The 12,916-nt window shown below is 51.1% G+C and overlaps 1 protein-coding gene across 1 annotated transcript; it reads left to right on the forward strand.

Moving 5' to 3' along the window:
• The first annotated feature begins 6,654 nt into the window (after positions 1-6,654).
• AEN (apoptosis enhancing nuclease) lies at positions 6,655-11,749 on the forward strand. Its single transcript, XM_006263813.4, has 4 exons — positions 6,655-6,726; positions 7,038-7,830; positions 8,372-8,572; positions 8,791-11,749. Exons 2-4 carry the CDS (start codon positions 7,039-7,041, stop codon positions 8,986-8,988), a joined length of 1,191 nt encoding a protein of 396 aa, XP_006263875.2. The 5' UTR covers positions 6,655-6,726; position 7,038; the 3' UTR covers positions 8,989-11,749.
• Positions 11,750-12,916: the final 1,167 nt, after the last annotated feature.

The raw sequence follows: 12,916 nt of genomic DNA on the forward strand, positions 1-12,916 counted from the left end.
ATCTGGCATGGCATGCAGCACCCAGCCCCATGGCCATTGCAGGGAATCTGCCCTGCCTAACAGTGGTTGGATCAAGATTAGTGAATGCTTGAACATCGGTGTAAGCTGGAGGGGAAGGGCCAAGAAAGAAGGAGAGAGAGTGACACAGATAGAAAGAAAAAGGAGATGGAGACCAGTCATGTGTCTGTGCATTGTGGGGGGAGCGCTAGATGAGGACACCTGCTCTGGCCCTGGGTCTCTGCAGTCTGGCTATCTTCTGCATGTAGATCCCTCTGCATTCACTTGCTCACCTGCTCTCCTCTGGACTGCTCTACCTTCCCCTCCACCCCACTCTCCTCCTCCTGCCTTTTGCTCATCCTCCGCTCTGCTCCCACCTCCAGCTCTATTTGCCCTCTTGCGATTGACTGGCTGGTGGCAAGGGATGGAGAGGAAGGGCTGAAGGAAGAAGCATCAGTCACACTCCCTCCCTGCAGCCCAACCTTGAGTAGCAAGGCTTCCCCAGAGCTCAAACCAGGAGCAGGTTTCCAGAGAGTTCAACCCCCCACCCATTCCCGATGATTTTCAAAGACCCCAGCCAGCCGGCAGCCAGCAAACAAACCAGATCTGCTTCCCTCTTCCCTCTAATGAGGCGCATGCACCATTCACTTACCACCTACTTTTGTCAAGGCAGAACTGGAGATTTTGCAGTTACCATAGTTATTGACGCCACAGCAACAACGCACTCCACAGCAGTACCTTTTAAGAGCAACTCGCGCAGGCACATGTACACCACTCACACACGTGTGCGCGCACACACACACAGAGCTGTGCTCTAGGACTTCCATTCGTGTTAGTGACACAGGAGGCTGGAGGGCAGCACACACCCAGTCACTACAGATCTTTTATGTTAGCCCTAGCTAGGCAGAGTGCTCTAATCATTTGAATGGCTGTAGCAACCTAAATGACCATGGCTGCATTGAAATACAGAGGGAAGGCAGACAAGCTATGTGCCCCTCTGCTCTGCCCTCAGCAAACGCAGCAGGGTGGCCCAAAGGGCTGGGTTGGGGCCTTCCAGCTAGCTGATGGAGATGCTGTGCCTTTAGCTTAGCAGGGAGCTGGTTTCCCAGCCTTATATGCTGTTTTCTTCTTAAGTGTCTATTTTCTTCAGCTTCTATTAGTCTCCTTCATCAGATGAATAAGCCCATGCCATAGTCATGGGCTTGGGACAGCCCTGGCCTTCCACTGCTAGAGCAGTCCAAGGCTGTGCCCTTGTTATGGCCTCCTCATTAGGCACCACCTACCAAATGCTGTGCACAGTGACTGGTCCCATCTGGGAATGCCACTGTCCGTGGCCCAGAAGAGGCCATTTCAGACTGACCTCCTGCATAACAGCTTGTGGACCCTCCCCTAGCCACTCTGCACCCACATGTAACTTCTGCTCCAGCTAAGAAATCTAGTCTTGATTGAAGGAGTGTAAGCCATGGAGAATTTACCACAGGCCTGTAGGTGACAGGAAGCGTTTATAGAAGCAATATGGAGGGACAAAAAGCCACAAACACACTGGTCCCAGGAAAAGAGACAGACGGGTTAGTCCGCCAATGGCAATATGATCATCAGGAAAGATATGTGGCCAGATCTCATGCATTGCAATGGTGCTACATATGAAGACAAAATAGATGCTTCCCCAGTCTGAAATGGATGCTGATCCCAGTGAATGCAGTGCCTTGGCTTTTAGTTAGCATCTCACCATTAACACTCCCTGCTATTCCACATATTCCCTATGTAGAAGCCCAGTCTTGGGAAACTCACAACCTCACATACACAATATACCACCCTTTACTAGAGCGGGATGGGTCTGCTCCTTTGTGCCTTTGGAAAGAAGGGAGGCAGGACTAAGGAGAGAGAATATGGGGTGAGTGAGGAAGGGGTTACAGAGATTAGTGAAAATGGGGGAGAGCAGAGGAAGAGATCACACAACAGGGACTGTTCAGGAGGAGAAAAGTAGAAGGAGGGGAAAGACAAAGGAGAGGAAGAGATGTTGCCTTTCAGAGAAATATGCAAAAAGAAGACTGAAAAGCGAGTCAGCCAGGATGGAAAGGGTAAATAGGGGATGAAGCAAAGAAGAAAAGAAAGTAAAGGAAAGGGTCAGTGAGATCAGATGAGATTCACAGCATCCATGACAAGCCTAACTGGCTTTTTTTTTTTTTCATCCAAATACTTTTTTCCTTAACAAAACCAGGTTTTTACTGCAATGGACATTTTTCACAGAAAATGCCAGAAGCCCACAGCTGGAACAGTCTGGTTGTGCAAGAAAAATCCCTCCCCTCAAACCTACTCCCTTCCCGGGGAGGGGGCGGAAGAGTCAGAAAAATTCTGCTAGCATTTCAGATGAAACCTTTCCTCCCTTTCTTCATTCACGATTTTTCGTAGAAGTCAACGTGACATTTTTCCAGCAGCCGTGTCGAATTCATGCTCCTCATTTTGCTTGTGCTTCCCCGTCATTCTCTTTCACTGCCTTAGTGGGGAGAGGTGGCTAGTTTGAGTCTTTGGCTCTACCTGATCCAGGCTCAATAATGGAAAGGGGCCCAAAATTCACCAGATTGTGAACAAAACCCTCCCCATAAAGGGCCCCTGAATCTGGCTGTGTCACACTAAGCCCTGTGCCCGACAGCAACTGCTCCTGTTTCCACCGTCCTTTCTTTCTGAGAGCACTTACCCGACCCACCTTCCCCCAGCTTGCTTTGCACATTGTTCTTTGCAGTCTCTGCTGTGGCCCTGCCGCCTGCCAGCCCACTGCCGAAGGACCCAGCAGGCGCCTGTCCCTATTAGAAATCTTATTTGCACTGGAGGAGAGTGCAAATTGTCCTTTCTCTCCTAGACCTGGATTGCAATATGGGGAGGCACGGAAGATCTTGGCAGGAGCAGTACAAAGTCAAACCCAGACAGAAGGAGGGAGTGGAGGCCAAGAGGGCCCTGGGATAATGAATTTAAAATACATTAATTGTCTGAGGTGGCTAATGAAGGCGCTGCAGCCCTCAGACTGCTCCAGAGCAGCACTTGAGAGCCCCTCCAGCACAGAACAGGAGCCATGCAACAGGCTGCAACAGGATGCTGGGCTCCATCCTTTTGTCTGGATTCCTAAGGCAGTGCTAGACTGGGAGATGCGGTAGTTTGATAGATAAAATGGCTAGATACTGCAGTGCGGCTGGGAGGAAATAGATACTGCAGCAGATAAAGACGGCGGCTCAGCGTGGGCTGGGTGGTGGCTGAAAGAACGTGGAGTGCCTGCTGGGGGTCTGCAGGTGAAGGGGTAACAGTGCTTCCTGGTCAGGGCTCCTCTGTTTTTTGCACAGAGCTGCATGGTCTCTCTAACACACACACCTGCTGCACGAGAAGCATGAGGACACTGATGCAAACATAGAGTGCGTTGCCAGGGCAAGTGCCACCTCTCTGCTTTGTGACTGGAAAGCGGGGAGCAAGGGGAGGGAGGAATATACAACGATAGCTCATTTCCAGCCCATCTGAAACAGAGCTGCTAATTAAAGCCCCCTCCCTCAGTCCCCCTGCCCCTGGTAGCCTGGCCCAGACCATGTTCTTTCATCTCAGAGTGGACCATGGAGTCCATCGTGAATCCATACACTTGTTCCCAGACTTTCAGGTGATGCTGAGGAGTTGTAGGAGCTGCAGCCCATGTGTGGGGCATAGGAGCAGAGTGTGTAAAGGCGTCTCACCACAGACCCAGAGGCCTGCGCTTGAGCTCTGCTCTTGCCAAAAGCAGCGGGTTGACCCAGTTGTGTGACCTGAGGGGTGAAACAGCAGACATGAAGCTAACCACATCACTCCATGTTATTGGCTCCTGGAACTAGTGCATCTTACCCATAGCAACCCAGTGCACCATGAGATGGGGTGGACCTCGAGCCTTATTGTGACCTTGTAGGAGCTGAAAGTAGCAGCCTGTGGCTGAGACAGCTCCTTCCCTAAATTCTCCTTCATTTGGCTAATTTGTTGTCTCCTAAGTATCCCAGCACAGGCCTCCAACACAAGTGGAGCAAACCTGTCTGCAGGCTGGGGATGCTATTCACTTAGCAAGTCAACTTTGGTGTTGGGCTATGACCTAGCAAAAACAAGACAAGGGCAAAGTTCTGTGTACATCTAAAAGCACCTCATCCAAAGGCCTTTGGGCCTGGGGGCCATACATATTCTCTAGTTCCTTGTCTCCACCATTACCTATCCACAGGGGAAGGGGCCACACAGCTCTGCTGATGCTCCTCAGTGCTGCCTGCCATACTTCTCACTACCCCAGTCCTGGGGTTCCCTTACTACAGACACCAACTTATAAGAGTTAGGGTTGAGTCTGGAGAAAACCTGTCTAGTACTGGCAGTGATTGATCACCTGCAAACAATGTATAAGGCAAGGCTAGGACTGGGATGGCCTATTTCGGTCCACAGTGGCAAGCATTGGACTCCCCCAGCTTCCTGGCTGGCAGCCAAGGACTAATTTGATTAGCATGACCTATTTCCTGTGCTTTTTGGGTGATTTCATTACAGTCCATTTGATGCTTTCAGTTCTTCCTGCTATGTCAGGTCAGTGGGGTAAATCCATCGTGGTCCAGGCTCAAACATCATAGAGTGAAAAAACAAGTTTGCTCGAAAAGAAAACCAAAAAAAACCCAGGTCCTTCATCCACCTCAGAGCTGTGTTTTCCTGGGGAAAGATATGGGAAAGTAGAGGAAGAAACAGCAGATGTGTAAAGGGCTTTCTCTTGGCCCAAAGAGCTATGTGAATAAGAACATAAAGATACCAAATACAGAGGAATGGATTAAGGGTTGCAACCCCTGATGTGAAGCAGAACTGGTGCTTCTCTGAATGTCCAGCCCAGGGGGTGCTAGCCCTTATGGACTGCTAACTGGAAAGGCCTTGCCCTGTCCCAAGTGTACGCTGAGGCCTGTGCTCTGGAGCAGCCAAGTCTCTTGTCACCGAAGAAGGCTACCATAAAACTCCAGCCAAGCTGGGTATGAGATTCTGAGCAGGGCTCAACTGCCTGCCGTTCTCCTTTGCACAGATCTGCGAGACCTGGGTAGCACCCAGCATGCCAGCAGGTTTAAAGACAAGAGCCCCCACACATACCCTAAAAACTACCCGAGACCAATGCAGCCCACCTAACAGAGACTAAATCCTGACTGTGTTTATTTTAGATGCTCCCTTAGACTCTCTCTGAAGGAGATGCTTCAAGAATTCAAACCCCAAGTAGTGGGCATGGTACTAGAAGGTGAAGACAGCCACAGCCATCATAGCCTTGCCAGCAGATGCCTGTCAAGTAGAAACTGTTTTAACAGTAGAACCCTGTTTGTCACGAGCAGAGCTTGTTTGGTCTGTGGGGGTGGATCTACTATGATTTTACTATGCTCACGCAGCGTGCGGCTTTGCTGGATTAGCTGCAACCTTGAGAGAAGCACTTTGTTAGGGTGACAATACCAGTCCTCCTCCACCAGGGAAGAGCACTTAATGTAGCTGTAGCCATAGTTATTACCCTGGCACCCCCTTCTCTCCCTCATCCCCCATTCAGTCCCTCTTAGTTTGGTGCAATGCTCCTTGCTGTTTGGCTTAGGTTGCTTGGGAAACACCCAAAGTAAAAGCAGGGAAAGACACTTGCTTCAGAATAAAAACTCCCACCCTATAAAGCCTGCGTGTGTTGTGGGAGATTCCACTGATGTAACCGGGTGCAAGTAGAAGTCTGTTGTGCAGAGCTGTTACACCAACAGGTATAGACACTGGCCTTTATAATCACAGCTGGATTATACAAGTCTCTCTTCCCAAGTGCTAACAGAGTTGTGTTCTGGGCACGTGCAGTGCCTTACACCGTGGGGCTCTGGTCTGCCATGGAGTGTGATACCCATGCCTTTTTTTTTTTTTTTTAAGGAAAATTTTTCGCATCCCAAGTCAAATCAGCCAAATCAATTCCAAACCCAGGAGTCATTCAAGAACCGTATGTTGCCTTACTACGAGCAAGCATGCTCCACCCCCACCTGGGGCTTCAGAGGCTTCCAAATCCTTTGGCAGACATCCTAGTGCAGGCCTAAGGTGTGGATGTCCAGGGTTTGGCTTGGGATTTGGCTGCCCCTGGGTTTTGTTTGCCTTCAGCCATATGGCTAGGGAGGAGTCTCCCATTGCCATAAAGTCAGCATATAGCCAAGATCTTCCCACTGGGGGTGAAAGTGGGAGACTAAATATGCATTACCTGGGTCCCTGCCAAGAAAGTGGCTTTCCCCTGCAACACTTACTGATCATTATGGATCATCTGGCTACTCCTCAAAGCCAGACAGGCATCCTACCAGCAAGCCCCAGGGCCAGAGACAGCCCAGGGGGTAGCCCCTGTGCAGAGCAGAGCAGACCAGCCCCGTCTGCTCGCTGCCCCTCACTTCCCTCTGCCTGAGCCCTAAGATGCAGCCTCCCACGGCTGCTGCCCAGAGGTCCCCAGCAGCCCCTTCCACCCTGGGACACCCCGGCTACAAGCCTCAGGCATGGGGCTGTCCCAGCCGGGCCCAGCGCAGGGCGCGCTCCGAACACCCGCCCGGAATTCCCGGGAAAAAAAGCCCCTCCCCGCCCTTTATGCAGATCAGCCCGGCCCGGGAGCCAATGGGGCGGCTCGGGGCGGGGCGGAGCGCGGGACTTGCCCGGGCATGTGGCAGCCATTGCCACAGCTAGTTCCGGGATAGACACGTGTAGCCGGCGCGGCGCGGGTCCGAGGTGGGTTTGGGGCAGGGGGGTGGGGCAGGGCTCGGAGCAATGATCTCGTTCCCCGTGTGGGTGTTTTAATGAGCTAAGGGCAGATCCGGCTCCCAGGGCTGGGCTGGGCTGGGGGGTGCCCGTGGCAGTGCCACCTGTTTCCCCCCCACTTGCTGTGGGAGTCCCCCAGGCCATGTGACTGCTGTGGGTTAGGCTGGCCCCATGCCCATAGCACAGCAGCTCCGGGGTTCCCCTGGGGGATGGGACAGGGGTGAGGTGTCTCCTGGTTGCCCATGCACTGACTAACCTGTTGCCCTGGCTGGCTTTGGCAGGATGCCTGCTGGCAAGGGGCAAGCACCAGGTGTCCTGAGGCCAGTGAAGGCCTGCAGGCTGGGGCAGAAGGAGTCCGAGGGCCGGTTCCTGGAGTACTACTATGCCAAGCGGGACCTGTGCTGTGCCCAGTCCAAAGCCCAGCCGTGCCTCCCAGCGGAGGCTGACAGTCAGGCCTTGCAGATTCAGGCTAAGAAGAAGAGCCGGAAGCACCAGCGGTTTATGAAGCGCAGGGCTCTGCTGGAGCAGAGGGGGCTCCTGGGACCCAAGCTGGGACAAAAGGTCCAGCCAGTTATACTCCAGCTGCCAGAAGCAGATATGGCACAGGAGCCACTCACCAAGAAAACGGGCAGCTGTGGGCAGCCAGCATCCATGGTGCGTGAGCAGCCTGCAGGAGAAACCCATGCCAAGCTCACCAAGCCGAAGCAGGTGCGGTCACAGGCTGAGTCAGACAGTCCTGAGGGCCCAGCGGGGCAGCGCCTCCTCTCACCACCCCAGGATTTGGCATGTAGATTATCTTTGCCTGCAAGCTCCAAGTCAGGCAGAGTTTCCTTGTCCTGGTCACTCCAGAGACCTTGGAAATATGTAGCCATTGACTGCGAGATGGTGGGCACGGGTCCTGGTGGGAAGCTGAGTGAGCTGGCACGATGCACAGTAGTCAGCTACAACGGAGATGTTGTCTATGACAAATATATCCGGCCGGAGCTCCCCATTGTGGACTACAGGACTCCGTGGAGTGGGATCACCAAGCGGCACATGCAGAACGCTACCCCATTCAAAGCTGCGCAGAGAGAGGTAAGCATGGGGGTAGGGTGGGGAGGTCTCGCTTTGTTTCCTCTTAGGGCAGGTGGGATGAAACTGCTCTTCCTTCAGCAGGACCCTGGGATGTTGCTGTTCTGACAACGGCAGGCAGGGAGGCTTTGTCACCTGTCCTCCTTCCAGGCTCACTGGGGAGCTCTTCAAAACCCCAGCACAGTAGAGGCATGATTGGTGTGGGACCTGTCAACTCCTGACCACCCAGTCCTGGCTCTGAGTCTGGCTTGCTGCATGTCAGCCTAAAGCAGGATGCTCTGCATGTCTAGGCTGCTTCTCCTCATGCACCATTATCTCTGCCTTCCACTTCTCTCTTACTATTTTTTAACCTGCCCTGGAGGGTGCAGCAAGACAGCTTCTCTGAAACATTTGTCCCTGCTTCACTGTAGCATGTGTCTGGATAGTCATTGGAGGGCTTTTGGGATTGATTTCCTTAGGAAGCCTGACTAGATAAACCAGTCAGTGCAGCAGAGGGTTCTACTTTGGCTTTGCTGCCCAACTCACCTCCCTCTGACACTTCCAGGTCCTGCAGATCCTGAAAGACAAGATCGTGGTGGGCCATGCCATACATAATGACTTCCAAGCCCTCAAATATTTTCACCCCAAAGAGCAGACTCGAGATACCAGTCGGATCCCTTTGCTGAACCAGAAGGCAGGATTCCCCTTGAAAGCCAGCGTCTCTCTCAAGAGTCTGGCAAGGCAGCTGCTGCATACAAGAATTCAGGTGAGTGGTTCTGTACCTCCCAGGGGTGTTGTAAGGGCAGTACTTGGCTGATGTGGGCCAAATACGCATAGAAGCTAGAGGTGTAGATGTGGGTGGAGGCCTGGTTGTATTTGAATCTGGTCCAACAAAACCGGCTGGATAAGTAGTGTATGAGAGCTTAGCGTGCAGGATCTTTGCTGACTGTCCACTCTAACGTGGCTCTCTTCCTTTGCTGTCAGGTTGGCCGGAGAGGGCACTCGTCGGTGGAAGATGCTCAGACATCCATGGAGCTCTACAGACTGGTGGAGGAAGAGTGGGAGCAGAAACTTGCCAGCAGCCTTCCTCACAGTTTCCCTAGCAGCCCTACAGACAGTAATACAGACAGCAACCACTACCTGGATGACCAGTACTGGCCCACGGACCTGAACATTGATTGAATTTGATGTTAGAGACCAGGCATTTCTCCTTAAGGTGCTTTGAGATGTTCTCAGGCCTTCAGTTTGTAAGCTGAAACCAGTCGTTGGCTTCTATTTAACACCCCCCCCCCCCCCCCCCCGAAAGGTAGTCTGGTGATAGTGCCCAAGGGACAGCAGTGATCAGTCCAATTGCCTCACTAGGAATCATGCAAACATAACTTGAAAGAAATTTATATTTTTAGCTTATTAAATAACACAAAGCTGTTGGCTTTAAAAGCTCCCATGTTCTCACCTGGCACATTCCTATGCCTTCTCCTGTTTGACTTTTTTTTTTTAACACCTGGGAGACCTAATATGAGACCAGGTGAGAAGCCCATCTCTGCTGGCAAGTGCTCTGGAGCCTGGAGTGGTGACCTGGCCTGACAACTTCCCACTGCAAAGCAGAGAGTGTTTAATTGTCTGCTGGAGGCAGAAAGTGCATCAGGGGAAAGGGCAGCTCAGGGCTGTCAGCTGGTAGAAACCTTAGAACGTCCTAGGTGCTGCTCCCTAAAGAGACCTGGGAGCTTGTTCCTCACAAGCTTTCTCCACTCTCCATTTCTGTCACATTAATCCCCAGAAAGCCTCCTTTGCAAGCTGCAGGCAGCTGTTTTTCCTCTTCCCTCGAGCCCTGCCAGGAGTATTCTGACCTCTGGCACAGGGAGGATTACACTTATTTCACCCTGCCAGGGTCAAAGTGCTGCTGGGGTGTAGAAGCACCCAGACCGAGAAGCAGAGATAAGACATTAGTGACGAAGGGGTGTGGATTCCAAGTGCTGATATTTCTGCCCCATATGCAGGGATGCGGCCAAGCCACATCAAAACTATCTGATGCTTCCCCAACTGTGGGGATGACAGCATTTACCTGATGTCCCCTTAGAGCATGGAGCTGTTCTGACTTCTATTGGGGCTGCTGTGGCCTGTCAGCTAGTGAGGACTTTATATCCCTGGCTGGATCAGGTGCAGTGTCCTGCTCTTGGCCCTTTCCCAGCAGGTTGTGTCTGGCAGAACCCATGCATAGCCCCACTTGTCTTCTGGATTACACCCAGTTCTTTCCTGGCTCCTTTTTGCCCTTTGCCCATAGACTCCTGCATTGATGGTATTTAAGGATGTACCAGGATCAGGCTGGATCTTGTGTCCTGCAGCACTTCACCCAGGATGGTTGTGTGATTACAACAATGTTCTCTTATGGTTGGGACCTTCTTTTGAAATGTTGGAATGTCCCTTTCGGAGATGGGTTTTGGCAGAGCCATATAGCCAGTGTGATGCCCTGCAGTTGGAATATCTGGCTGGTAGGCTTGAGATGAGAAGTTTCCTTTATGTCCTCCCAGAGGTGGACCCTTCTCTTCCCTCTCCCCCACCTCGCCTCAGGTTAGGGTGTTTCTATGCAATGATGGGACCAGAGCCTATGTTGAATGCCAAGAGTAAGGTCAGCTCTGAGTATCAGTCAGCCTTGTTTTCACTTATTGGCCAGGTGCCTTTTGAAACAGTCCTGCAGGAGACTTGCCGTGGTGGCATATGGAGGTGTGAGGTGCGCTTACTGCTCTGGCCTTCATTTATGTGCTGTGCTTTTTAGCTGTACATCCTTGGTATGCACATTAACAAGTCTTGTTATCGCATAAACCAGAGTGAAGTGCTCCCTGCCCTTTGAACTTTATCTATGGGTTCTTCACAGGTGGAGCGAGGGAAGCAATCTACTGCACTTTCTAAAAGGCTAAATGTTTCTCAGGCAATGCTACTGGTAGCACATCTCGGGTGGGGCCTCTGTGGAAAGCAGAAAACACTCTTCTATCATTCTAGCCTGCCTCAGGTGGCCAAGATAGTTGCAAGGCTGAGTCACCTTTTAAGTATCTGAGAATGCAATGATCTGCTGAATGTGTCCTGCCTGGTGCCCTACTGCTGTTATAGATGAGACTTACCCACAGAAATAAGCTAGAGTTGTGGAATTAAGTGTCCTACTGATTCCTTGTCCGTCAGAGAGTTCTGTGTATACATAGGGTCCAATTTGTATGGGTTAGTGGCAGCCACGATGTTAGGACTTTGGGATAAGAAAACTTGGGTTGTTTTTAAAGGCTATCCAGGGACCTGGCTCAGTCCTCTCTGCCCATCAGTACTCATTAGCTGCTTTCTGTAGTGAGGAGGATAGGGCAGGATAGCCGGTGTTCCTTGCAACTTCATGCTTGCGTTCAGGATTGATGGTCAGTAATAAAGTGTTGCAGCCCCATCTTAATGGAGATGTACAAAACAAAAGTGCAGCACTACTGTTTTCCTCCTCATGCAGCCAACTGAAAAGATGTGTGACCTCTTCCCTCTTCAGATTCACACCTCAGTGGGATCATTACTATAACCTGGCACCATTAGCGCAAGAAAACAGGGCCAGCCAGAGCCTTTCAAGTGAGTAGCTCCCTCTGAGGCAGCAGGATCAGGCTGAACAAGCCAAGCCCACACTAATCACAAAGCACTTGCTCTGTATCACTGCCCAGCAAGAAAAGAGGTTTAAATTATTCTATTTATCTTCTCTATTTAACAAACTTTGATTAAACTTATTGATGGAAACCTCTCTGCCTGTGTGCGTGCGTGCGTGTGTTTGCTCGCTGTGTAACCTGTTCTGCTTCAGAGAGGGGATAGGGTATGGTATTCTTGTTAAGGAGTGAGAGAGAAGAATTTTTAAAATTTCAGGTCATTCTTATCTTGCACCAAAGGTGATGTGGGGAAACCTGACTACAAATAAATGGTAAGAGACCTATTTGCTCTGTATGGATCAAATCAATAGGAACCTTCAACTGTAAAACATGCTTATGGGAAGGGAATGCCCAGCCTCAGAGTTCATCCACTCCGAATGATCCTTAGCATATACCTCACGCTGCATGGCTAAGACTACAGCCCTTGCCTTGGAAAGGGATAACATTTCACTAGGTTGCATCTTTGATGCATTTCCTCCTCCTCTGATAGTATAGGAAGAGAGCAATGAAGACCACTTTTGATTGGTCTGCAATATAGAAATATCTTTTATCTAGAACTTCCCAAGCAATGAGAATTGGCACAAATGGCACCTGTTAGTCCAAGCTGGTGACATCCATAGGGTGGTGAAGCTGGCTTCCTTCATCTGCCAAGGCCTGTGTCTTTCCAATTGCATCTTCCTTATTTAACATGGCTTTCTGTTCTGTTCCTTTGTGAAAAACTCACACAAGCAACTGAGAGAGACTTCTGCAGCTGGCTAATTGTACACTAGGAATAGTGCTGTGCACAACGGCACCGTTCTGTTTTGACAGAATAGCATTTTGTTTCAAATTTTGTTTCAACTTGTAACCGCTGTTCTGTTTCATTTCGTCAAAACAGTTTCGCTGTTTTGATGTTTCATCCATAGGCTATAATGGGGGAGCTCAAAACAGCCTATAACTTTGTCATTTCTGGCCTGATTTGGATGAAACTTGCAGGAATGGTAGCCCCTTCTGAAGGCCTGAAGCCTGCCAAGTTTCAAGGAGATAGGTGCAGGGATTCAGGGAAACTGCACCTCAAGCTGTGGACAAGCAAAACTCATGACATGGGTGACACTGTGTGTGTTAAGGCACAGCAGGGTGAAAGCTGCAGGCTTGCTAGCTCCTGCTGAGGCCACGAAACCTGCCAGCTGTCGAGGAGATAAGTGCAGGGCTTCTGGGTTCTGGGGCCCTGCTCCACTAGCTGCTGACAGGCAAAACTTGTGACATGTGTGCTTGTGCAACTGACTGGCTCTGTCTTGGGGCCGAGGGGGGTGAAAACTGCAGGCATGCTAGCCCCTGTTGTGGCCATGAAGGCTTTCAGCTGTCAAGGAGATCTGTACAGGGGGAGTCTGGGTTCTGGGGCCTGCACCTCTGGCTGCTAACAGGCAAAACTTGTGACATGGGTGGGTGACGCTGTGTGTTCAGGTACGCCA

Source organism: Alligator mississippiensis, chromosome 11 (assembly GCF_030867095.1).
Source record: "Alligator mississippiensis isolate rAllMis1 chromosome 11, rAllMis1, whole genome shotgun sequence".
Lineage (NCBI taxonomy): Eukaryota > Metazoa > Chordata > Crocodylia > Alligatoridae > Alligator > Alligator mississippiensis.

What these genes read in the sequence shown, in the direction of transcription:
- AEN (XM_006263813.4), top strand. Translation starts at nt 7,039, where the DNA reads ATGCCTGCTGGCAAGGGGCAAGCACCAGGTGTCCTGAGGCCAGTGAAG. An exon ending in TCAAAGCTGCGCAGAGAGAG is followed by an intron (nt 7,831 to 8,371) that starts GTAAGCATGGGG and finishes TGACACTTCCAG; the next exon opens with GTCCTGCAGATCCTGAAAGA. An exon ending in TGCTGCATACAAGAATTCAG is followed by an intron (nt 8,573 to 8,790) that starts GTGAGTGGTTCT and finishes CTTTGCTGTCAG; the next exon opens with GTTGGCCGGAGAGGGCACTC.